Source organism: Bubalus bubalis, chromosome X (assembly GCF_019923935.1).
Source record: "Bubalus bubalis isolate 160015118507 breed Murrah chromosome X, NDDB_SH_1, whole genome shotgun sequence".
NCBI classification, from domain to species: domain Eukaryota; kingdom Metazoa; phylum Chordata; class Mammalia; order Artiodactyla; family Bovidae; genus Bubalus; species Bubalus bubalis.
The window spans coordinates 39,980,294-40,008,117 of NC_059181.1; the positions used below are offsets into that span (position 1 = coordinate 39,980,294).

Consider the following 27,824-nt stretch of genomic DNA (forward strand, 5'->3'; position numbering starts at 1 on the left):
CCACTCTCAAAGGGTTGTCAAGAAATCAAGAGGCAAAATTTAGGGAATACTTTGTAAACTCTAAGAAATCATACAAATGTAAACTAACCATTTTCCCCCTTTACATCCAGTCTCATATTTAATGTCTCCAGATATGGTCTACTCTTTTTTTTTCTGATTAGGTGTCCATAAACAAAAAATAAGTTTCTACAGATACATACTATATATTATCATACAGAAATGATTACTCACATAAGTAATGCCTCCAAAAACCTATCAGCAGATATAAGTTAGAGTTAAAAGTAGAAACTATGCCTATTACAAGTTAACATTCCAAAAAGTTATTTTATATAAAATAATGTCGAAAGTTTAACTCACCGCACATTTTTCCACTTTGCCAGCATTATTAGCCCATTTTACTAAAGCTAATAGTCGAACAAAGAGTTGGCGTGTCCGGCTAGCAAACTGCACTATTTCTATTTTCCTTTAAAACAAAACAAAACAACTCTTAATGAATCAGCATATTTGAAGAAGTATTTCACAATTAATTTCATCTGAGCTAAAATATGAATCAATCTGTTTACAACCATTACAATGAAAGAACCCACCTAAAATATTTATCTAAATATGAATTATTGTCACATTTTGCATACCACCTGCATATGCCTCATTTTCTACCTCAGAATAATAAATCCAATAGAATGCTTAGGCAATGAATCACACGTTATAATTAATTTTATACTACAATGAAAGTTGTTTACTAATATATACTATATTCACAAATATAAAATTATTATATAGGAGTTAACTGGGTCACAAAGGGAACGAAATTATGCTTTGAAATCCAAGGAGTAAGCGTCTTTTAATTTCATGGCTGCAAACACCATCTGCAGTGATTTTGGAGCCCAAAAAAATAAAGTCTGACACTGCTTCCACTGTTTCCCCATCTATTTCCCATGAAGTGATAGGACCAGATGCCATGATCTTAGTTTTCTCAATGTTGAGCTTTAAGCCAACTTTCTCACTCTCTTCTTTCACTTTCATCAAGAGGCTTTCTAGTTCTTCACTTTCTGCCATAAGGGTGGTATCATCTGCATATCGGAGGTTATTGATATTTCTCCCGGCAACTCCCGGCAATCTTGATTCCAGCTTGTGCCTCTTCCAGCCCAGCGTTTCTCATGATGTACTCTGCATAAAGTTATGACCAACCTAGATAGCATGTTGAAAAGCAGAGATATTACTTTGCCAACAAAGGTCCGTCTAGTCAAGGCTATGGTTTTTCCTGTGGTCATGTATGGATGTGAGAGTTGGACTATGAAGAAAGCTGAGTGCCGAAGAATTGATGCTTTTGAACTGTGGTGTTGGAGAAGACTCTTGAGAGTCCCTTGGACTGCAAGGAGATCCAACCAGTCCATCCTAAAGGAGATCGGTCCTGGGTGTTCATTGGAAGGACTGATGCTGAGGCTGAAACTCCAATACTTTGGCCACCTCATGCGAAGAGCTGACTCATTGGAAAAGACCCTGATGCTGGGAGGGATTGGGGGCAGGAGGAGAAGGGGACGACAGAGGATGAGATGGCTGGGTGGCATCACCGACTCGATGCACATGAGTTTGGGTGAACTCTGGGAGTTGGTGATAGACAGGGAGGTCTGGCGTGTTGCGATTCACAGGGTTGCAAAGAGTAGGACACGACTGAGTGACTGAACTGAACTGAACCTTTTTGGTAAGAGAAAGAAGTGAAAAGCCCCTTACCAAAGCTTGAAACTGTATTATTTCTACAAAAGCAAGGGTCCATTTATCATCTGGCAGGAACATGATTTATAAAACTGAATGAAGAGCTTAACTACGCAACTCCTTACCAAACTAATTTCAGTGAAAAGCCTGGATATTAAATTATCCAAGCAAAGTTAAAGAAAGCACTAAAAATAAAAGCTAGGTCTGTCCATATCCATTTTTATGCTATATCCACTACAATGCTTTTTCTCCCAGTAACAGTATTTTTATCCTTTCCTCATAAAGCCTTAAAAGCTTTACACCAAAAGCTTTATGTTGCCAATCAGCATGTTAGCTAGACCTTGCAACTTCATGTCGGCTACAAAACTGATAATCCTACCTTTCATGATTTACCTTAAGACATGCAAAAAATATTCAACAGGTCAGGACTGATGACAGGCCCCAGAAAGACACAAGCTCCCTCCAAGTGGACTCTAACATATTAATCTTAGTACAGCTATTCAACGACCTACAGATCCAACCCATACCTCTGCAACTCTGCAACAGTAACCCCACAATGCAATGCACCAAAATGAAACGTGCTGCTGCAACATAATCCTGACTGAAGACCACAGAGTCTAGCTCCTATTAAGAGCACACATAGCCCACAGACAACCTGAAAAGCTTCCTGAAGATTCAGCCTGCAATATGATTATTGGTAGTAGAAAGAGAAGAATCCAGGACACTGATAAAATTATGACTCTTTGCCAGTGTCTGTGAAGGATCCTTAGAGATAAAACAAGCAGAGTGCATCACAGGCAGGACTGGGACATGCAGAAATGTTAAATGTACACTCACATCTGCAGTCCCTCAGTGCTGGGAGCCTCTGTGCTCTCACTCTTAACTCGGCAACAGCTTACAGAGGGAGTGAGGTCTCCTCTCTTCTCCCAAAGCAAACATATTTGTCTACTATGAACTCCATTTGCCAGATGAGCTCCTCTACTGGAAAGGAGACATACCCTTTGTAAACTACTTTTACATGTTTTTTTCCTTGACACCACGCTGTCTCGGGTGACAGGCAGCAAGAGTTGGTTCTCCAAGGCCCAGTGTCCCTTTCTACCCCAGAGTGGACAGAACACATCCTGATTTTCATTTCCTTCCTTTAAAATGGACCAGCTAAACCATAACACAGGTATACTTCAAGGTAGAGGTCTCATTTACCTCTATCTTTTCGATCTCTGTCGAATTCTATCAAAAAGGTCATTGGGAGTGGGGGGTGGAGCATAGTCACTAACAATGCTAAAATTCACCCAAGTGATTTGGTATTTAAAAAAAGATCAACCAAGGAGTGTAAGTAGTGCCAAAGATAGAGTCAAGTAGACTATACTGTAGCCACAATTTAAATCTCCATCACCTGATATCTTTCAAACCTTAATTTATCTTGTTCCCTTGGACTGTGGAAATGAACTAGCATTTAGTTATGTCTTAAGCCCCAAACTCCAACTGAATCAAAATTCTCTTAACTATAAATCAGTAATAGCAATAGGCAAATGTCCATTCTCCAAATATATCTAATAGTACTCTTGCCTGGAAAATCCCATGGACAGAGGAGCCTGGTAGGCTGCAGTCCATGGGGTCGCTAAGAGTCGGACACAACTGAGCGACTTCACTTTCACTTTTCACTTTCCTGCATTGGAGAAGGAAATGGCAACCCACTCCAGTGTTCTTGCCTGGAGAATCCCAGGGACGGGGGAGCCTGGTGGGCTGCCGTCTATGGGGTCGCACAGAGTCGGGCACGACTGAAGCGACTTAGCAGCAGCAGTAGCAGCATCACTGCAGAAAATGAGAAATGACCAACCAGCTATCTCCATTTAGTTCTCTATCTTCTGCATCTTTTTTACCCCCTGAGGCACTTGACCTGGTCAGTTTCTAGAAGACAAGGTCCAGAGCTGGCCACATACCAAGAACTGTCAAAGATACGGAAATTACACTTCCCGGGGCGTCTTAAACAAATGCTGTGAGAAGTCACCCTAGGCTCTCTGGGCCTAGGTTCCCGGTCCACAATCCTACTACCCATACCTACATATATCTCCCCCAACACTCTCTCTCACACTCACATACACTCACTCACTCACTCATAGATGTATCAACACAGATTTAAGGTTTTTTTCATACTCACCTTTCCACATCAGATTTCCTTGGCAGCCTAAGAAGAAAAAAAAGAAGTTGACTAAATATATGCACATCTTCATCAAAGTATGATTATGGCCTTTACTTTCACTCTATTAAAATACCTTAGCATTTCGGAAAAACTGGACAAATAGCCACTATAGGCTTGTGTGGCTCCACTCATAACTTTTCTAAGTTTTCAGTGATATAGCTACAAAGGAAAAACTAACAAAGAAACATTTCTCTCCATTCAAAGTTCTTCAAAAGATATTGCACGAACGTCAAACATTAAAAAAAGCCCAAGTCTTATTAGCACACTACATCACAGAGACGTCAAAGAAAATCTTCTTTTAAGACCAAATGGTCATGAATACAAGGTACTACTTAGTCGTGAGCCTCTCTAGATTCAACAGAACCTTGCTTCCAAGCACCAGTCCCTTCATGCTTTGTTATGGTGGGTTAAGCTAGGCATGGGAAAGGGCCACTGTCAGCCAAGGATTATACAGCAATTATGATGTCGCTTGGTGAGATGCATATGATTATTTTCAAACAGCTCCAGGAAAATGTTGATCTCTTTTTTGCTAGTTCTGCAGTACTGACAGCCAGAAACCAATGTCACCATTTCCCTGATAAACTATACCATTTAACACTCTCATACCCACTGATGCTTAGAAAGGTCCTGATCTGCTTCCTGAATCACCACATTCTCCACGGTTCAAGATTCAAAAGCCTGAACTCTAAAGCCTCCCCTACATCGGATCCATTCTTGAAGAACACATACTGAGCCATTTAAGATGCTCTTTTCCCACTGACGTGCCACAGGTGCAGAGAAACTAAAACCACCTCCAGAGATTCACGGTACAAGGAAGAGGAACTATTAAAATGAACTCCGGCTTACAGTTACCTACAGTTCTTAGCGTAGACAGTGGGATGGAAGCTCAAGTTATGATTCAAGTGACAAAAGAAACTGAGTAGGAGTTGGAAGGGCCAGCAGATCAGAGGATGAAGCAAAAATTAAGGCCTTATTATGATAAGACTGTAAGTAAAAGCAGTTGCTGGCAAGTTCCCATGCCTGTGAAGGACTCAGAAGACACTCCTTGACGGATGCTTGTATGCATGTGTGAGAGAGAGAGAAAAAGAGCAGAGCAGAGTCTTCGGGGGCAGAAAGAACAGGAATCATTGTTTCAGCTCTTGCCCCTTGTCCCAGAGACCCTAAAAGGATCTTCTCCCGCCAGAGGTGGTATCATTTCAGGGACAAAGGATAGGCTTTGCTGCCTGCATCCCGTTCTCCCCAATTCCTCCTCATCTATTTAAAATTCCTTTATGGATGACAAGTCCACCACTTGGGGCAAGAGCCCAAAAGTGCAGTAAGTCACAAAAACCTTATTTACACCAAAGTGTGTAAGATTCTAGCATTTTCTGATTTCAATTTAAAAAAGGTTTTTAAAAAGTAGAACCTAAATCTCTTTTAAAAAAAAAAATCACAGCAGAATGTAAACTCTAAGATAAGAGCATGTACATGGGTGAGGGAAGGGCAGGAGGAAATGAACAAGCAAAAGAAAAAAATTTAGAAATCTGGGGCCAAAAACAAACCACCTTACTTTCAACACTCCACAAACATCAAATGTGGCAGAAATCAGACTCATAAAGTATACCTTGAACACTGGTTTTATATTAATACATTAATCCTGACAGTTTCTACCAGGAACAAGGAAAAATACATGATCTAGGAACTTATTCCTAAACCTTTTTTTGGTGACCACAAATCAAACGAGAAAAAAGTTATTTTATATACCTATGTATCAAGAACAACAGTGAATTTTCCCCTTAAATTCTCCATGGTCTACAATGGAGGAAACGGAAACAGCAACCCATCCCAGATTCTTGCCTGGGAAATCCCATGGACAGAGGAGCCTGGTGGGCTACAGTCCGTGGGGTCGCAAAGAGTTGGACACGACTTACTGACTAAACAACAACTAAACAAAGGCGGTAAGGGAGAGAAGACACGTCACGTAGGACCTTACAGGTAGACCACAGTCTCGGTTTGCTCAAGACAGTCCCAGTTTATGCCTGTTGCTCTCACATAGTTATTAATAGCACCACCTTTCATGTTCAAAAGCATCCTCATCTGGACCATAAACTTTATGATCACTCTACTGGTGACTATAAAAAGTTTTTTACTCTGAGATGGGGAACCATGGGAAAGCTGTGAGTAAAAATAAGTTTTAAAAGGATCATCCTGGCTATTTCACGAAGGAAAAACCATAGAGGGGCAGGGGTAGCAGCACAGGTACCAGTTAGTGAACTACGGCAGTAACAGGAGCAAAGGATTAACACTTGATCGGATGGTTGAAAAGTGCTGGGATTCTGAAGCCAGAGATGACAGAATTTACTGATGTGCGATTGGAAGAAAGAGGAGGCAATAATTAACTCCAAAATTCCTGGCCTAAGCATCCAGAGGAAGAATAGAGAGAGTACTTAGTGAGATAGGAAAGTGTTTTTTTGGTGGGGGGGAGGATTGAATGGAATCAGGAGTTTGGTTCTGGACTTGGTCCGTTGAAATGTCCACTAGGTACTTAGATGAAAGCATGTGGATAGGGTCTGCAGCTCAGTGGAGAGGTCTGTGCTGGAGAGATAAGTGTAGGAATTATCCTCATATAAAGTGTGCAAGACTAAACGTATGTACTTATCCTACAGCAATAAATATTTCTCTTTTCATAACTAAGTGCTAAAACAGAATAACCCAAGAATTTCTACAAATGCCCTATGGAAAGACAAATTATACAAATTACACACCACAGATAGTGGCAGTTTTCAACATTTTCCCATAGCTATACATAGGATGGGTACATGAGATTTTTCTCATGGCTACTCAAATTCTTATATGAGCCAACAATAAACGGTGTAGAGAAGTATACCACCATAATCTAATCATGACAGCTATTTAATTTCCTCATTAGACAGGGGTAGGCTTCTTTCCATCCCCCTCAATAAAGTATATAAAAATTTTCAGAATGATGTTTTACAGGAATAAGTGGAACCTCTTATTAGTCATCTGCAAAAGAATATTTTAACAGTCTCTAGCAACAAATTACTTTGACACTTCACAGCCTCATACCTACATACAAATGTACTTCAACTGAATACACTGGAGTCTACTAAAAGATAAAAATGAATCTAGCTGAAAACTAGTCTTACTTTCTCTGAACCTAGATTTTAAAAATGTTAAACAGTAATTCAACTATATATACCCCTAAATTTCAGTTTCTTTTCTTCACACACCTGAAAATCATTACAGTGTATTCTGATCCTATTCTGAGGGGATTAACACTCTAATCATATCCCAAGGCATTTTACTGCTAACTTGGTGGTTTATAAACTCCCCTCATACCCCATGAGACAATAACAGCAGGCTAGTTACCAAAAAAATCTTTACTTACACTACATGTGTTAAGACTTCAAACAGTCTCAAACATTCCAGGAAAACAAACTTGGAATCCAACATTTTGCATTATTTTACGTACATCTCCTGAGTTCAAACTTTGTCAGAAGCAATTACAACCTACATTTAAAATGTACCGTAAGAGGCTGTAACACAATTTGTCTTTGGGAATTTTTTTAAACGCCCTAATAATATATATTCCTAAACCCTAAACTAGGAGTCTGGGCTAAAAAGCTTCCAACCAACATCAATAAGGTTAAGCTGGCAAATCGAGCAAAAATTCCAAAGATGGGCTTTTCAGGGAAAGTCAAACAACGTGCATAATTTACAAGTCTCGGTTGCTTCATCTCCAGGACCCCAAATGAAAAGCTCCTCCTCCACCACCTCCGCTGGGCCCCAAGAGTTCAGAAATTCTAGACTTAAGCAGCCCAGCGGAGAGGAGAAAGCAGCAGCCTCTTGTGGAGAAGGAGGTGCGAACCTTAGCCGGTTGGGCGGGAAGCGGGGGCTGGGGAACAGGCGTGGATTTCGCGGCACTTACAGGTCCGTCAGCACCATGAGCTCCGAGTAGGCCCGGTGCAGCAGAAATTCGATGAGGGTGCTCAGCCGGTAGCCAGGGCTAGCCGCGGCCGCAGCGGCCGCTGCCACGGCGGCTCCGGGAGGAGGAGGCGCCGGGGCTGACGCGGGGCCGCCGCTGCCGCTGCCTCCGGGCGGGACCAGCTGGTGGTTCTCCAGCTGCACTGGGGCCATGGCGGCACAGGGCCGGGCTTGGCGCAGCGGTACAAGATGCGGCCCTCGAACCTCCCTCCCGGGCGCTCAGTCACCGCGCCTAAGTGGGCGCGGGCGGAGTCGCCGCCGCCGCCTACTACTGCCGAGCCGCCTCCGAACAGGAAGCCTTACGCCGGCCGCAGAGGCCCGCCCCCATGTAGCGATGAGCCCGCCGGCTCCAGGGACTGGAGCGAGGGGCGGGGGGAGGGCGGGGAAGCGGGTGGCAGCCGCAGAGAAGCAGCGCCCCAGCAACCGTTCAGAGGCCGCTCGGCCAGGCAGCCGCAGCGTCCATATTGACGGCCCAAAGCGGAAGTCGTTAGGAAGAACGGAAGGGGAACCAAAGGGGGACTTCCGACAGCAACCTGTGCCTTTTCTCCCGGCGGTCGGGCGCGGGGACGTTAAGGGGCGCGTGGGAGTGGGGCGGGGCCGGCGCGCGGGCGGGAAAAGCGGAAACGGGGGCTGCGCGCCGCCGGAAGTGAGTGTAAGGGCGGAGCCAGTGTTGTCACTGAGAACGTCAGCAGTTGCCCTGCCCTTACCCTCGCCGCCCTTTGGAGTTTAAAAAGATCCGATTTGTGCTGAGGTGTCCATCAGCGTTCCCCTGGTGGGTGCAGCCCGGCCGGGGAGGACACCCTATCCCAGATGTTTGTGACCTGTGTTTCTGGACTCGAAAAGAAATTGTTAACGGCTGAGCGCTTGTGACGTCTCAGATCTTTGCATCTCCCACAGTCTGCCCATGCGCCTTTCGTGGGATAGGAGACGTTTTCGTCATTTTTTTTTAACTGTGGGAAAAGATGCGAGAAAATATTATTGAGGGTAGAAAAAGGGCCACTGGCAGAATAACTTAACTTGAATGGAGTTGGATATATGCTGAGCTCATTAGCTACCCCCAAAACCTGGCAGTTCTACCGCAGAAACAGTCTTTAAATCCTCTACCACTGATTCTCCCACTTGTTTCTTGTCCCTGCTCTTGAAGTAGCCGCCCTGCCTTCCAAGGACTTTTCAGTTCGTTTTCTATGCCCTACTGCCACATTTTCCCGATCAAAATGCACGCTTAATATTTTGAGTTCTGATTTAAAGCCATGATTCTCAACCTTGCCTGCACGTTGGAATCGGGGGAGATGGAGGAGTGGGTGACTTTAAAAAATACTTATGCTCCTCTCCCCATAGATTCGGCTTTAATTGGTCTGGGCTTCAGGATTTTTAAAAGCTTCCTAGGTGGTTTTAATGTGCACTGTTTAAAAGCGTCATTTGCCACCACCCTTTTCAAATATCTTTTTGCAGAGTCTTATCTATGACTCTTAGACGTAAATAAGGTTAAAATACTCTAATTCTTGTCCACTTGTGTAATTATTAGTCATTCTTGAAGACAATTCACCTGTCTTCTGAGGATGTAATCTTAATCACTTGCTCCCTTTTGTGATCCTAAAGCACATTTACACAAACAGTACCATCCTAGTACTCATTAAAAGGCAGTAGGATCACTTACAGCCTCCACAGGTAACAGTTGCTGAACGTAGATACTCTCCCTAAGATCCATCCCTATGCTGCTACCTTAGGAAACATTTTTTTCTAAGTTAGCTAGAATGGTAACATTTCTTTGGCAGTTGTTTTGTTTTATTGAAGGTTCTTTTTCCTCTTTTGAAAACTGTTGACTTCAGCTAAAAAGCCCTGGTGGTCACATACACATAAGATGTACAAGACGGTCCTTAGTTCTCCAAAAAGTGAAAGTGTTAGTTGCTCAGTCCTGTCCCATTCTTTGCGACCCCATGGACTGTAGCCTGCCAGGCTCCTCTGTCCATGGGATTCTCCAGGCCAGAATACTGCAGCGGGTAGCCGGCTGTTCCCTTCTCCAGGGGATCTTCCCAACCCAGGGATGATACCCAGGTCTCCTGCATTGCAGGGAGATTCTTTACCATCTGAGCCATCAGGGAAGCCTTTAGTTCTCCAGCCAAGTGTCAAACCCAAGCCCCCTGCACTGGCAGCACAGAGTCTTAACCATTGGACCACCAGGGAAGTCCCTGAGATGGTCCTTAAAGTCTTTTCTAACACATTCTGATTGTGTGATGTTAATAGGATTTTGAAGTCAAGTGGGCCTTAGAAAGCATCACTACAAACAAAGCTAGTGGAGGTGATGGAATTCCAGTTGAGCTATTTCAAATCCTGAAAGATGATGCTGTGAAAGTACTACACTCAATATGCCAGCAAATTTGGAAAACTCAGCAGTGGCCACAGGACTGGAAAAGGTCAGTTTTCATTCTAATCCCAAAGAAAGGCAATACCAAAGAATGCTCAAACTACCGCACAATTGCACTCATCTCACACGCTAGTAAAGTAATGCTCAAAATTCTCCAAGCTTCAGCAATACGTGAACCGTGAACTTCCAGATGTTCAAGCTGGTTTTAGAAAAGGCAGAGGAACCAGAGATCAAATTGCCAACATCTGCTGGATCATCGAAAAAGCAAGAGAGTTCCAGAAAAACATCTGTTTCTGCTTTATTGACTATGCCAAAGCCTTTGGCTGTGTGGATCACAATAAACTGTGGAAAATTCTGAAAGAGATGGGAATACCAGACCACCTGACCTGCCTCTTGAGAAACCTATATGCAGGTCAGGAAGCCACAGTTAGAACTGGACATGGAACAACAGACTGGTTCCAAATAGGAAAAGGAGTATGTCAAGGCTGTATATTGTCACTCTGCTTATTTAACTTATATGCAGAATACATCATGAGAAACGCCGGGCTGGAAGAAGCACGAGCTGGAATCAAGATTGCCAGGAGAAATATCAATAACCTCAGATATGCAGATGACACCACCCTTATGGCAGAAAGTAAAGAGGAACTAAAAAGCCTCTTGATAAAAGTGAAAGAGGAGAGTGAAAAAGTTAGCTTAAAGCTCAACATTGAGAAAACTAAGATCGTGGCATCTGGTCCCATCACTTCATGGGAAATAGATGGAGAAACAGTGGAAACAGTGTCAGACTTTATTTTTCTGGGCTCCAAAATCACTGCAGATGGTGACTGCAGCCATGAAATTAAAAGACGCTTACTCCTTGGAAGGAAAGTTATGACCAACCTAGATAGCATATTCAAAAGCAGAGACATTACTTTGCTAACAAAGGTCCATCTAGTCAAGGCTATGGTTTTTCCAGTAGTCATGTATGGATGTGAGAGTTGGACTGTGAAGAAAGCTGAGCGCCAAAGAATTGATGCTTTTGAACTGTGGTGTTGGAGAAGACTCCTGAGAGTCCCTTGGACTGCAAGGAGATCCAACCAGTCCATTCTGAAGGAGATCAGTCCTGGGTGTTCATTGGAAGGGCTGATGCTAAAGCTGAAACTCCAATACTTCGGCCACCTTATATGAAGAGTTAACTCATTGGAAAAGACTCTGATGCTGGGAGGGATTGGGGGCAAGAGGAGAAGGGGACAACACAGGATGGGATGGCTGGATGGCATCACCGACTCGATGGACATGAGTTTAAGTGAACTCTGGGAGTTGGTGATGGACAGGGAGGCCTGGCGTGCTGCGATTCATGGGGTCGCAAAGAGTCGGACACGATTGAGCAACTGAACTGAATAGGATTTTAACTCGGTCTTATTGTCTACATTAAACACAATTATACACCATGCCTCTTGGTATTCATCTTATTTGGCAGTAAGATTCTACCTAGAGAAATTACAACCAATTTGCAAATAAAAAAGATTAATGGGTGGATGGGGGTTGTTTTAAAAAAGAGAAATTTTCACCCATATCCATCAGGTTAAATTTTAATGAAATTTCTGTATATCTTTAAAAATTGAAAAGTTCTCACAGAAAATAGGGTGAAAATACAGGGAAATAACTGTATTTTGCTTAAATTGTTGGCGATTGGGGAGGTAATTTAAATGAAAACTCCTGAAAGTGATAGCCCACCTCCCAACCTGATTAGTATAGCCACAGGCAAATATAGAAGAAATGAGTAAGGAAGGAGAGACAATATTAGCATGTTTGGCTGAGATACTAAATGAATGGTTCATATCCAAATCACTTTTGGAAATAGTGTAATTTATCATTTTAAAGCCCACAATACAATGTTTGGCATTGTATTAATAGTATAAGTGCCCAATTCTTTCATTCCCAATTTTCAATTGTTTCTGTACTTGGTCATCACCAGATTCTATCACACCTCAGATAAAACTATCTGAGAATTAGCAGATAAAATTCAGAACTAGCAGTATGATATATCCTCAGCTCTTAAATCAACCTAAATGCTAGATCTTTCTGAAGTCAATCTGATTTTAATAAAAAGAACAAATTGATTGCAAAATACGGAGAAAAAAGAGAACATTTCCCTTTAAGCCCTTTTGATGGAAAATTGACAAATTGGTACATATACATTTGACCCTTGAACAATGCAGTGGTTAGGGGCACAGATCCTCCTTGCGGTCAAAAATCCATAATTTATATATAGTTTATAGTATAATTTATAGTCAGCCTTCTTTAACCAGAATTCCTCCTTATCTGTGGTACCTTGATGTTCAACCTACCTCAGATCTTGTAGTAACATTTATTGGAAACAAATCTGCATATAATGCAGTTTAAACCTGTGTTATTCAAAAGTCAACTGTAGTTTCACTCTGAAACATACAGCTGCCCCTCAGGCACAAAACACTGGGAAAGGAATTGAAAAGTTTTTTTTTTTTCCTATGATATTATCATCAGTTCCTCCAAAACAGAGAGCAAAAGCAGTAACTGCATTCACTTAAGAGCTGCTCCATTCTCTGGTGGCTCAAATGGTAAAGTATCTGTCTGCAATGCAGGAGACCCAGGTTCGATCCCTGGGTTGGAAGGATCCCCTGGAGAAGGGAATGGCAACCCACTGCAGTATTCTTGCCTGGAGAATTCCATGGCCAGAGGAGCCTGGCGGGCTACAGTCCATGGGGTCACAAAGAGTCAGACACAACTGAAAGACTAACACTTTCACTTTCCATTCGTACTGAAGTTGAGGAAAGGAACTCACAATACTGTGAGTATGGTCTGATCAATCCAGAAAAAAATGAGAACATTTTGATGGCTTTCCACATACATAGAAGAAAACCCAAACTTCTTAGTATGGCCTTTAAAGCTATTAACACAGTAGTCTTTACCTGCTTCTCCACCTCTGCCTCCTGCCTCTCTTTCCTTCACTCATTTCACTGTAACTGCCCTGGGTGGGTCTAGTACATGCCATTCCCTAAGGTGTTAGGGCTTACCCACTACTCCAGACACCTGAAACACTTGTTTTCCAGCTCTTCACGTGGCTGCCTTCTCCTTCTTCCAATATCAGCTTAAATGAGAAATCCTCAGAGAGGTCTCCCCTGACTGTATGATATTAGGCAGATGATACAAGGAAGTTCATTGCAACATTGTTTGTAGAAGCAAAAAAATATGAATAATCTTAACTGTCTCTCAGTAGGAGAATGGATAAGTAAATTACTATGTTTCTACATAACTCTTCAATTGAATAAATTAGACCTATAGGTACCAACATGGAGACACCTCAAAAACAATATGGAATGAAAAAAGCTATCTTTTTTATACTATTCCTATTTTTCTAAGCACACAAAATACTCCATAATTTACTATACTGTAGACAAAGTAAAAAATGTAAATGAGGATAATAGACACCACCTTCAGAACAGTAATTACGTCTAGGAAGGGGTAGGGACACAGTGATGCTTTATTGGTTATTAGCTATTAGTTATATCTAATGGGTTTCTTGGGCTTCCCGGGTAGCTCAGTGGTAAAGAATCCACCTGCCACACAGGAGACCCAAGTTCGATCCCTGGGTCAGAAAGATCGTCTGGAGAAGGGAATGGCAACCAACTCCAGTATTCTTGCCTGGAGAGTTCCATGGACAGAGGAGCCTGGCGGGCTACAGTCCATGGAGTTGTGAAGAGTCAGACATGACTGAGCAACTAACACACCCATACCCAATGGGTTTCTTGAAGAGTGACCAAAAGGAAATGTGACAATATTAATATCTGTTAAATCCAGGGGCAGAGATATGATTGTTTATTAATATATTCTGTACTTTTCATTAGTTTTGAACTATTTCATAATTTTTAAAAGTTTAAAATGTTTCTATTAGTATTATTTACACAATCTGCCATAACAAACACCCCCCCCCCAATCTCAGTGATTTAGCACAGTAAGAGCTTATTTCTTGTGCTCACAAAGTTCAGTAAAAATGTACCTGATGGAGAGGCTCTCCTCTAAGCAATTAACCCAGCGAAACAGGCTCTTTTCATCTTCGTGAGACAGGCTGGGATCTGGGACCCTTTGCTGCAATGCTTGCACCTGGACACCTCTACTCAAGCAACAAAATACAAAGAAACTACATGGTACTAAAAACAACTGTGTGCATGCACAGTTGGGACAGATTCTGGACCCCAAAGATACAAAGAGACCAAAAAACAACAACAACAACCAATGACCACTTTTGAGGAGCCTGGAGCAAAAACTGGGTGTCGGGAGCAAAAGCACAGGAACCTTGCACACAGCCCCACGTGAGAGATGGGCAGATCACCTAAGCCACCCCCCTGGCCAGCCCTGAGCACACCCCTGCCCTCACCCCATATAAGGAACAAGCTTGCCTCCACTACACGTAGTGAGCAAGGAAAACTGTAGTTTGTCCTCACTCCCCTCTGCTACAGTAGGAGCTCCAGTAAAGCCTTGCCTGAATTTCTTGTCTAGCCTCTGATCAATTTCTGTTCATTGGGAAAGGCCAAGAACCCTGGTCTGTAACATTGGGAAACAATCGCTGTAACCCAGAGATTTTTTTTTTTTTTTTTAATATCCACCCACATTCCTTTAGCCAGAATTAGTCACATGGCTTGTTTAAAGCACAAGGAGCTGGGAAATACAAGTCTACCTGTGTGCCTAGGAAGAAAATGAAATGATTTAGTGGATAAATAGCATTGATTTTACCGCAATATTAAGGTAGTCTTTCTTCTTAGAGCACAGCCTACTGTAGGCAAGAGTCCCATAGCAGAAATGAAGTTGCTCTTATAATCAACATGAGTCCAAAATGCAGTGCCTGGGTGCAACCTCAAAAAAGACAGAATGATCTCAGTTCATTTCCAAGGCAAGCCATTCAACATCACAGTAATCCAAGTCTATGCCCCTACCACCAGTGCCAAAGCAGCTGAAGTTGATCAGTGCTATGAAGACCTAGAAGACCTCCTAGAACTAACACCAAAAAGAGATATTCTATTCATCACTGCGGATAGGAATGCAAAAGTAGGAAGTCATGAGATACCAGGAGTAACAGGCAAGTTTGGCCTTGGAGAACAAATTGAAGCAGGACAAAGGCTAACTGAATTCTGCTAAGAGAATGCATTGGTCATAGCAAATACCCTTTTTCAACAGCACAAGAGATGACTTTACACATGGACATCACCAAATGGCCAATAACAAAATCAAATTCATTATAGTCTTTGTAGCTGAAGATGGAGAAACTGTACACAGTAGCAAAAACAAGACCTGGAGCTGATGGTGGCTCAGATCATCAGCTTCTCATAGCAAAATTCAGGCTTAAACTAAAGAAATTGGGGAAAACCACTAGGCAAGCCAGGTACAACTTCAATCAGATCCCCTATGAATATGTAGTGGAGGTAATGAATAGATTCAAGGGATTAGATCTGGTAGACAGACTGCCTGAAGAACCATGGGCAGAGATCTTTAATATTGTACAGGAGGCAGCAAGCAAAACCATCCCAAAGAAAAAGAAAAGCAAGAAGGCAAAGTGGTTATCCAAGGAGGCCTTACAAATAGCTAAAGAAAGAAGAGAAGCAAAAAGCAAGGGAGAAAGGGAAAGGTATATCAAGCTAAATGAAGATTTCCAAAGAACAGCACGGAGAGACAAGAAGGCCTTCTTTAATAAACAGTGTATAAAACTAGAAGAAAACAATAGAAGGGGAAAGACTAGAGATCTCTTCAGGAAAATTGGAGATATCAAGGGAACATTTTGCCCAAAGATGGGCACAATAAAGGACATAAATGGTAGAGACCTAGTAGACACTGAAGAGATCAAGAAGAGATGGAAAGAATACACAGAACTGTATAAAAAAGATCCAAATGAACCAGACTACTATGATGGTGTGGTCAGCCACCCAGAGCCAAACAATCTGGAAAGCAAAGTCAGGTGGGCCTTAGGAAGCACTGCTGTTAATAAAGCTAGTGGATGTGACAGAATTCCAGTAGAACTGTTCAAATCCTAAAGGATGATGCCATCAAGGTGTTGCATTCATTATGTCAGGAAGTCTGGAAGACCCAGCAGTGACCACAGGACTGGAAAAGGTCAATCTTCATCCCAATTCTCAGAAAGGATAGTACCAACGAATGTGCTAACCCTCCGACAGTTGCACTCATCTCCCATGCTAGTAGCGTTAGTTGCTCAGTCATGTCCAACTCTTTGCAACCCCACGGACTGTAGCCCACCAGGATCCTCTGTCCATGGAGTTCTCCAGTCAAGAATACTGGAGTAGGTTGCCATTTCCTTCTTCAGGGGCCCATGCTAGAAAGGTCATGCTTAAAATATTGCATGCTAGGCTGCAGCATTATGCAAACAAAGAACTTCCAGATGTCCACTCTGGGTTTAGAAAAGGAAGAGGAACCAGAGATCAAATTGCCAACATTTGCTGGATCACAGAGAAAGCTAGGGAATTCCGGAGAGACATCTATTTCTGTTTCATTGACTACACCAAAGCCTTTAACTGTGTGGATCATAATAAACTATGGAAAGCTCTTAAAGAAATGGGAATACCAGACCATCTTGCCTGTCTCCTGAGAAACCTGTATGCAGGTCAAGAAGCAACAGTCAGAACCCTGTATGGAACAACTGATTAGGTCAAGATTGAGAAAGGAGTACAACAGGGCTGACTGCTGTCACCCTGTTTGTTTAATCTATACTCTGAGCACATCATGAGAAATGTGGGGCTGGATGAGTTACAAGCTGGAATCAAGATAGGCAGGAGAAACATCAGCAACCTCAGATATGCATATGATACCACTCTAATGGCAGAAAGTGAAGAGGAAATAAAGAGCTTCTTGATGGGGGCGAAGAAGGAGAGTGAAAGAGCCGGCTTAAGACTAAATATTAAGAAAACTAAGATCAAGGCATCTAGCTCCATTACTTCATGGCAAATAGAAGGGGAAAAGGTGGAAGTAGTGTCAGATTTTCTGTTCTTGGGATCTAAAATCACTGTGGATGGTGACTGCAGTCATGAAATCAGAAGACATTTGTTTTGGCAGGAAAGCCATGACAGACATAGACCGTGTGTTGAAAAGCAGAGACATAACTCTGCTGACAAAGGTCCATATAGTCAAGGCAATGGTCTTCCCAGTGGTCACATATGTTTATGAAAGCTGGACCACAAGGAAGGCGGAGCCATGAAGAACTGATGCCTTTGAACTGTGGTGTTGGAAAAGACTCCTGAGAGTCTCTTGGACAGCAAGGAGATCAAACCAGTCAATCTTAAGGGAAATCAACTGAATATTTATTGGAAGGACTGATGCTGATGCTGAAACCCCAGTATTTTGGTCATCTGATGTGAACAGCTGACTCATTGCAAAAGTCCCTGATGCTGGGAAAGATTGAGGGCAGAAGGAGAAGAGGGCATCAGAGGATGAGATGACTGGATGAAATCACCACAGCAATGGACACAAATTTGGACAAACTTTGGGACAGAGAGGCCTGGTATGCTGTGGTCCATGGGGTTGCAAAGAGTCGGACATGACTGGGTGAGTAAACAACAACATAGCCTCTGAAATCAGACCACTTAGATTAAAATTCTAGCTTAACTTCTTATGATCTGAATGCTTTCCAGGAAGTTACTTCATTTCTCTGGGTTTCTCAGTTTCCTCATCCTCAGAGGATGATTATGAAGAATGAATGATGTTTATTCTTCTTAAAAAAATAAGTATTGGAGTATAATTGATTCACAATGTTGTGTTTAATTGCTAGAGTACAGCAAAGTGACTCAGTCATACACACATATCTTGTTTCTCATATTCTTTTCCATTATGGCTTATCACAAGATATTGAATATAGTCCCGTGTGCTGTACGGAAGGACCTTGTTGCTTATCCATCCTATATGCACTAGCTTGCATCTGCTAATCCCAAACCCCCAATCCATCCCTCCTGCCACTGTCTTGGCAACCATGAATCTGTTTCCATTTCATAGAAACCATTTGTGGTTTTTAAAAATTTTATTAAAAAATGACATTTATTCTTAATAACATTTGCAAAGGGCTTAAAAGAGTCATTTATCTATAAATATTAGCTATTACCATTATCATCACCTAGGGGCAATAATGCTTGTCTTTGATTTTTCATCTAAATAACCCATGAACTTTCCATCTTCTGCCCTCAACAGACTCTCTCTCTAATATTCCCAGCACCTAGCATGTCTGGTTTTCATGAGTGAATAGAACAGGCATATTCCTTCATCTATATTGCGTTAACCTTTTGAGATTAAGATTGACTTACATATTAATATATTTACATGTGAAATGAAGTGTCTAGGAGTTCTTTTTAAATAGTTCAGAAAAATAGTTGTAGGAGGTAGATGAAATAAGTTTGGCAGAATGTTGACAGTTATTAAAGCTGATGATGGATACATGGGAATTCATTTTACTCTTTCTCTTGTTTTCGGTATGTGTGATAATATACACAATAAATTTGTTTAAAAAAAATTGAGAATGGGTAGCCAACCAAAGGCCTGGATCTTTTTTCTTCCCTAATGAACAACCTTTAATATATCTACTTAATTTTTTCAGATGTTAAGAACATGTTTTGTAATGTATAGAGTGTTTAAAACTAACTTTAAAAAAGAAAGCTACAATAAACTTCAATGATAACTGCTTATAAAAGAAATGAAAATGTCCAATATTTTAACAATTTTGGTTTCAGGCCTTGAAATAAGAATGTTTCCAAGGAGCTCTCAAAACACACACACACACGAATTTATAACCTGAAATTTTTCTAGCTACATTAAAATTCAATATCTTTATTTTTCACCTCACATAGTTACCTTTTTAAAATGTTTGTTGTGGGAACATTTAAGATACCCTTCTTAGCAACTTTCAAGTATAGAATACGTGTTAACTATAGTTTCCATGCTGCATATTAGACCTCCAGAACTTGGGACTTCCCTGGCAGTCCACTGGTTAAGACTCCCTGCTTCTACTGCAGGGAGTTCAAGTTCTATCCCTGGTCAGAGAGTTGAGATTCCACATGCCACAAGATGTGGCCAAAAAAGCAAAGAAAAGACACCTAGATTCCCCAGAACTTCAGTTCAGTTCAGTTCAGTTGCTCAGTCGTGTCTGACTCTTTGCAACCCCATGAATTGCAGCACGCCAGGCCTCCCTGTCCATCACCAACTCCCGGAGTTCACTCAGACTCACATCCATCGAGTTGGTGATGCCATCCAGCCATCTCATCCTCTGTCGTCCCCTCTCCTCCTGCCCCCAATCCCTCCAAGCATCAGAGTCTTTTCCAATGAGTCAACTCTTTGCATGAGGTGGCCAAAGTACTGGAGTTTCAGCTTTAGCATCATTCCTTCCAAAGAACACCCAGGACTGATCTCCTTTAGAATGGACTGGTTGGATCTCCTTGCAGTCCAAGGGACTCTCAAGAGTCTTCTCCAACACCACAGCTCAAAAGCATCAATTCTTCAGCGCTCAGCTTTCTTCACAGTCCAACTCTCACATCCATACATGACTACTGGAAAAACCATAGCCTTGACTAGATGAACCTTTGTTGGCAAAATAATGTCTCTGCTTTTGAATATGCTATCTAGGTTGGTCATAACCTTCCTTCCAAGGAGTAAGCGTCTTTTAATTTCATGGCTGCAGTCACCATCTGCAGTGATTTTGGAGCCCAGAAAAATAAAGCGACACTGTTTCCACTGTTTCCCCATCTATTTGCCATGAAGTGATGGGACCAGATGCCATGATCTTAGTTTTCTGAATGTTGAGCTTTAAGCCAACTTTTTCACTCTCCTCTTTCACTTTCATCAAGAGGCTTTTTACTCCATCTTAAAACTGGAAGTTTTTACCATTTGAGCAGCATCTCTCCATTTCCCCAATTCCCAGCCCCTGGCAACCACCAAGCTACTCTTTGTTTCTATGAATCTGGCTTTTCTAGATTCTACATCTGAGATCGTACAGTACAGTTTTAAAAAGATGAGGGTGAAGGCAATGACCTGCACAGCTTAAAAAATGTCTAACTTCCCAATCAGCCCTCTGTATATGTCATTCTGCATCTGAGGATTCAACCAACTGTAGATTGTATAATATATATTTGTGTGTGTGTGTTAGTCACTCAGTCGTGTCCGACTCTTTTCGACCCCATGGACTGTAGCTCTCCAGGCTCCTCTGTCCATGGACTTCTCCAGGCAAGAATACTGGAGTGGGTTGCCATTCCCTCCTCTAGGGGATCTTCCGAACCAAGGGATCAAACCCAGGTCTCCCTCATTGCAGGCAGATTCTTTACCATCTGAGCCACCAGGGAAGCAGGGGAAAAAATTCATGTATAAGTGGGCCTGGGCAGTTCAAACCCATGTTGGTCAAGGATTCCCTGTATTTGCCTTTCTTTGTCTGACTTATTTAACTTAGCATCTGCCTTCAAAGTTTTGTCCGTGTTGTCACAAATGACAGGGTTTTCTTTTTTATAGCTAAATAATATGCATGTGTGCATGCATTTGTGTATGTGTGTGTGTATGTATTCCACATTTTACTTGTTTGTTGACGGACAGTTCAGAGGAGGAAATGGCAACCCATTCCAGTATTCTTGCCTGGAGAATTCCATGAACAGAAGAGGCTGGTGAACTATAGTCCATGGAGTCAGAGTCATTAGACACAACTGAGCAACTGAGCATCGGTTGCTTCCAGGTCTTGGCTCTTGAGAATAATACTGCAGTGAACACAGAGGGTGCAGATACCTCTTTGTAAAATTCAATATCTTTTAAATAAATGATTTCTAGTGGGTGAACAAAGGAAAAAGAAAAAGAGGGGTTTTATTAGAAATAGAAGCAGAAAGGAACCCATTTAGAATACAATTATTATATTCTTCAAGAAGAGATGAAAATCTCCCCTTGCCTTGTTCTTCCTTTGTAATTAATAGGAAGAACCCCCAACCTGTGGATTGCAAGGAGTAAACCTGGCATCCATAGGTACTGGAAGTAGATTACGTGATCAGAATAAGCCTCAGCACAGCAACAGCAGAGACATCAGCATGGGAGCTCTGGTTCTCATGCCCCCAAGTCCCAGGGAGTGATTCAATGGGCTTGGATGGACATTCTGTGAGCAGTGAGTTGCATCACAGCTGAGGAACCCAAGGCCAAGGGCTAAATGCCTTAATTCCTATCAGCCAGATTGGAACAAGGTTACACTGGTGCCCATCTGAGGGAGGAGCTGAGGTGTCCGACACACCCCAGGGGTCCAGCTTTCCCGAGGGTGTCGGACAGAACTGAACAGTCCTGCTATTGTGCAGGTGTCCCGCACAGCAGAGAAGTTTTGATCCCACATTAATTTATTTTTCTTTTCCTAGGACTCAGATGGGATGACAAACCCAGCAGCAGGGTTATTGCCAATTGCAGCCGTTGCTTAACTCAAGAGGACCATGTCATTATTTTGTGACGCTGCAGCACTGGGTCTAGAGAATGGAGGAAGCGTTAAATATTTCCACCCACCCCCCAACTTCCTAGGGAACGGAGATATTCTTTCTTCAGGTACCAGGGTTAGTGTCCTCTTTCCATGGGCACATTGTTCGTTTGTTCTAGGTCAGTAGCCACTATTTCTCCCTGGGGGCCAAAGGCTTCTCTCTGAGTCATCTAGGAGTGGGAACTACAATGGCCCCTAGAGGGAGCTACAATAACCCAATCTCTTCACCGGTGGAACTAAGCTGGCTTCTCCCTTGATTCCATCATTTTCATTAAATCAGACAAGACTGCTGTGCCTTTCCCTTCCATCGTTTTGTCTTAGATCACAGTTTGTGCCTGGTTTGGGCTGCCCATCTTTATCCGGGGCATTTTGGGTCTCAGCGTCATCACAGTCTACCACAGAGGGCCCCCAAGTAGTAAAACAAAGATGGTGGAGTCTTTCTTCCACTTGAGGCAGGAGGCAGATCGAAGTATCTTCTCAGCCATTCTCTGCAGTGGGAGGCTCATCGTGGGAGCTGTCATTCTGTCCATTGTCCATTGTCAGTCTGGAGTACCTACAGCACTCAGGCTTTGAATAGGTTCTTCCATGGTATTCTGTGGGATTTTTTTTTTTTTTTTTTAAATCAGCCTCAGGGAAGTCAGGTTGGCCATACTATAGTCATTGGAACAGAAATCCAAAGTAGCAAGCCTTGTTGAGGGAATAATTCTGTCCCAACTGAATGGTCTACGTGGCAGCCTGAAGCCCGGGAGACAGCCTGGCTACTGCCATTCATTCTCACTCTCTTGTCACACAGACACACCAACCATGTCTTTAACAGCTCCCCAGGCCATCAGCCAAAGCCATCTCAGGTCCCTCAGCATGATGGGTCAATAAAAACTGAAGTTTTCAGGCTATGGGTTTATCTCTGTTGGTCTTAAGCGGATTCGGCTAGGACAATTTGGAGTTTCTATCAAGGTACGGCTAGATACTGATTTATTTATTTGGCTGCATCGAGTCTTAATTGCGGCACGTGGCATCTTCTTGTGACATGCGGGATCTTTTCGTTTTCATTGGGGCTCGCAGGCTTCCCTAGTTGTGGTGTGCAGGCTCAGTTGTCCTGCAGCAGATGGGATCTTAGCTCCACAACCAGGAATCGAATCCTTGTCCCCTGCACTGGAAGGCGGACTCTCAACCACTGGACCACCAGGGAAGTCCTGAACCAGGAACTTTGACTCAGTAATCACGTGGACATCTGCAGCCCCTTGCCTCTCATCTACTTGAGGCATCTCTGTCCCTGATTACGTGGGTTTTGCACTGAATATGGACTCTGATGGTTTCTTTGTCCCTGTGGTATCAGAAGTGTTATTCACCTCCTGAAATTTTAGAGGTCTGATTAGACTTTGGTGTCCTCTGGTGGAATCTAGCTTTTAACACCACCTTCTATTGTTTGCGTATCCACCATCTTGTCTGTTGCTTGTCTGAGAACTTATGAGAAATTGACTTTGGAAGAGATCTTTGTAAATATTCTGCCTACTAGGAGAGTGCTGATTCTTCCCGTCAGCAGTCGAGATGACTTAACATTAGAGTTAAGGGCCCAAGTCATTCATCAGAGATATTTTTATGTTTGACCAAGTGTCAGCCAGATTCTCATGGGTTTGTTGGCTAATAAACTTATACTAACTTCTGGCATAACTTCACTAAGAACAATTTGGAATTGTCATGCCTACTTTAGGCAACTTTGACATGGATAAGATTGTTCATTTGAGAGGAGCTTTAGAATAAAGAGAGACCAAAAAAAAGAAAAAAACTCATGAGGAGACTGACTTGTCTAAAAGACAGAGACCATGTTATTTTTTTCCATACAAGTGTTAATAAGTACTAGCTTTTTAATAGTATGATGATAAAATTATCAAGGCCCCAATAACATGCTAGAAAGGGTGTGGAGAGAAGGGAACTCTCCTACATTCTTGGGAATGTAAATTGGTGCAGCCACTATGAAGAACAGTATGGATGTTCCTTAAAAAACTGAGAATAGAGTTGACATATGATCCAGCAATCTCACTCCTGGGCATATATCCAGACAGAACTATCATTTGAAATGATACATGCATCCCAATGTACATAGAAGCACTATTTACAATAGCCAAGATATGGAAACAACCTAAATGCCCAAAGACAGATGAGTGGATAAAGATGTGGCACACACACACAGACACACACACACACACACACACACACACAAATATTACTCAGCCATAAAAAAGAATGAAATAATGCCATTTGTAGCAACATGGATGGACCTAGAGATTATCAAACTAAGTGAAGTGAGAAAGAGAAAGACAAATACCATATGATGTCATTGTATGTGGAATCTAAAAATATGACACAAATGAACATATCTGTGAAAATTGAAACAGGCTCAGATGTAAGAACAGACTTGTGGGTCCTGAGGGGTAGGGAGGTTGGGGGAGGGAAGGATTATGAATTTGAGGTTAGCTATTATATATAGAATGGATAAACAACAATCTCCTGGATACTGGAGTGGGTTGCCATTTCCTTCTCCAGGAGATCTTCCCGACCCAGGGATTGAACCTGGGTCTCCCGCATTGTAGGCAGACGCTTTACCATCTGAGCCACCAGGGAAGTTAGCATTATACATAGAATGGATAAACAACAATCTAATACTGTATAGAAAAGGGAACTATATTCAATATCCTATAATAAACCATAATGGAAAAATAATATATATGTGTAACTGAATATATATATATATTTGTATAACTGAATCCCTTTGCTGTACAGTAGAAATGAATACATTGTAAATCAACTATACTTCAAAAAAATGAAAGAAGACTATCAAGACCCCAAGCTATAGCTTAAAGCACCTCTAATACACATGCATGGTTGTGTGTATATGTGTGCATGTGTGCATGCTAAGTTGCTCCAGTCGTGTCTGACTCTGTGCAACCCTATGGACTACAGCCCGCCAGGCTCCTCTGTCAGTGGGATTCTCCAGGCCAGAATACTGGAGTGGGTTGCCATGCCCTCCTCCAGGGGATCTTCCCGAACCAGGGATCGAACCCACATCTCTTATGTCTACTTGCATTGGCAGGTGGGTTCCTTACCACTAGCGCCACCTGGGAAGCCCATGTGTGTATGACTATGTGTTAAAATGTGTGCTTAGCTTTTACAATGATAATTTTATTCTAAAACTGGTTCCTTTTCTTTTATTTTTTTTTCTCTTTACATTTTACATTTTTCTCTTCTCTCTTCCAATTTACCCTTATTCTTTTCTATTATAAAACTGTTGTTAAGTTAACAGAAGGTTCCAGTCCTGTGGCTGATATATGAGCTTATTTTGCCACCTTAAAATTTATTAATATAATGTAAAAAGTATATTCAGGGAAAATTAACTAGGCGGTTCTTGGCTTCAAAAGTTGGCTATGTAAAGTAGATAATAAAAAAAATGCTTAAGGCTATACATAGTATAGGGGATTCCCTGGTAGTCCAGTGGTTAGGACTCTGCACTTTCACTGCTGAGGGCACAGATTCAATCCCTGGTCAGGGAACTAAGATCCTGCAAGCCATGCAGTGTGGCAAAAAAAAAAAAAAAGCTATACAGAGTATAATAATTACCTAAAATACAAATATGTGTACAAGAAAATGTTTTTTCTGATGATGGATTTGTCCGTTACTTAAGGAAATCATTAGTTTGTTAAAATAGTAATTTCAATGTCATATATATTTTATTTAATATACTAACACTAATTATATCTTAAAATTAAAGTCATTAATTTTATTATCTATTTATATTGCTAGATATTTACATCTAAGCACATTCATATAAAAGTACATTATGGAATGATGTCACTGAAAATTAGGGAGTAGGGAACTCCAGGACTGTGTCCCTCCACAGAAGCGACTAATGAGCTGGCAAGAACAATCATTATCAACTTTTGCACAACTCTAGAATTTGGTCAAAAACACAACAACCAAAGGAAGACCTGGTGAAGACAGAAGCTGCTGTATTGAAGAAAGAGAGCACAGTGGCATTTTAAACTGCCTACTTACAATCCCCCCATCCCAGACTGGCAGCAGCCACAAGGACAGCAGTCCACACCCCTGGCGTACGTTGCCAGTGCCTCAGGGAGCAATATGAAGTTGATTCTCAAATACCTGTGGTTGTGGGTTTAGACTTGCCTGGCAGCTCCCTAAAGGAGCTGCACAAGACTTACCTTTGTTTTGCTCAACTGGGAGCATTCCCAGGCCTGGAGCAGCTTCCCAAACAGCTTTTACCAAAAGCATTTCAGGCCCCAAGTATTGGCAGTAGCAGCCCCGGACAAGAAATAGAGAGACCATAAAGTCCGGGAAGAGATTGGGAAAGGAGGTACACGAGAAAATAAGGACTTTTAAAAGCTCCCACATATACTTAGGCATCAAGAAGGCCACATGCATGCCCAGGGCTAGATGCATGCTCAAAAAAAACAAAAACAAAAACATAAACAAAAACAAAAAACCCTGAAAAGATCCTTAACTCTCACCTCTGGCTTGCCTTCAGGCTCTGTGCAAGCAGGATGTGAAGGCTAAGCAGAGTTGCAAAGGGCTTGGCTAAGCATTGGAGGAGTACTCTGACACTGAGCCAATTTGCAAAGACTAGGAGAGAGGGGTTTGTTGTTTTTTTTTTTTCCTTCTCTCTTCCTCCTCCTTCTTCTCTTTTTCTCCTCTCCAGGTCCTTAAGGAAACTGTCAAAACATTATCTGAGCACAAAGCTAACAGAGCAGATGTAGGTGGCCACGCATGACAACACAGAATTTACAAAAATAGTTTAGAAAAGTCACTAAGCAAGCAAACAACTAAATAGATCAATGGAATAGAGAGTTCAGAAATGAATTTGTATATCTACGGCCAATTGATTTTTTTTGAGTGCTGAGACCATTCAATGGGGGAAAGAATTGTGTCTCCAGTAAATGGAGCTGATATCCACACGTAATTGATTCAATGAGGCAAAGAATTGTGTCTCCAGTAAATGGAGCTAGATATCCACATGCAAAAGACTGAAATTGTTAAGAGGTACAAACTACTATGTATAAAATAAATAAGCTACAAAGATATACAGTACAACACAGGGAATATCACCAATATTTTATAATAACTATAAATGGAATATAACCTTTAAAAACTGTGAATCACTATGTTGTATTTGTTGTTGTTCAGTCGCTAAGTCATGATCAACTCTTTTGCCTGAAACTTATATAGTATGGTACATCAAATATTCCTCAATTAAAATAAAGATGAAATTGGACCCTTTCCTTATACCACATACCAAAATTAACTCAAAAATGGATCAAAGACATAAACTATAAAACTCTCAGAACAAAACATAATAATAAAACTTCATGATCTTAGATTTGGCAATGGATCCTTAGACTTGACACAAAAAGCATAAGCAATAAAAAAAGTAGATAAATCGAACTTCATAAAAATGAGAAACTTCTGTGCATCAAAGGAAGCTATCAAGAAGTTGAAAATACATACAACTAACAGATGGGAGAAAATATTTGTGAATCATAAATCTCACAGGTATATAGTATTCAGAATATATATACAACTCAACAAAAAACAACACAGTTTTTAATATGTGCAAAGAATTTGAATAGACATTTCTCTAAAGAAGATATACAGGTGGCCAATAAGCACAAGACAAGATACTCAATCGGAGAAGGCAATGGCACCCCACTCCAGTACTCTTGCCTGGAAAATCCTGTGGGCGGAGGAGCCTGGTAGGCTGCAGTCCATGAGGTCACTAAGAGTCGGACACAACTGAGTGACTTCACTTTCGCTTTTCACTTTCATGCATTGGAGAAGGAAATGGCAACCCACTCCAGTGTTTTTGCCTGGAGAATCCCAGGGACGGGGGAGCCTGGTGGGCTGCCGTCTCTGGGGTCGCACAGAGTCGGACACAACTGAAGCGACTTAGCAGCAGCAGCAGCAAGATACTCAATATCATTAATCATTAGGGAAATTTAAGTCAAACTATTTTAAAGTGTACAATTCACAATGAGATGCCATTCACTCCTAGCAAGATGTCTGTT

At 41.8% G+C, this 27,824-nt stretch overlaps 1 protein-coding gene and 1 non-coding gene across 3 annotated transcripts in view; one reads left to right on the forward strand and one right to left on the reverse strand.

Annotated features, from left to right (window-relative positions):
• MED14 (mediator complex subunit 14) overlaps window positions 1–8,460 on the reverse strand; it is a 60,004-nt gene extending 51,544 nt beyond the window's left edge. For both annotated transcript variants that reach the window (XM_044936961.2, XM_006042936.4), the window contains exons 1-3: window positions 7,842–8,460; window positions 3,872–3,898; window positions 358–463 (exon numbers count right to left, since the gene is read on the reverse strand). In XM_044936961.2, the coding sequence (XP_044792896.1) occupies window positions 358–463; window positions 3,872–3,898; window positions 7,842–8,050 (342 nt within the window). In that variant the 5' untranslated portion in view covers window positions 8,051–8,460. The remainder of the gene's footprint in view (window positions 1–357; window positions 464–3,871; window positions 3,899–7,841) is intronic.
• A 16,768-nt stretch (window positions 8,461–25,228) lies between these two features.
• TRNAE-UUC lies at window positions 25,229–25,301 on the forward strand. Its single transcript has one exon. It is a non-coding gene; the product is annotated as a tRNA-Glu (tRNA).
• Window positions 25,302–27,824: the final 2,523 nt, after the last annotated feature.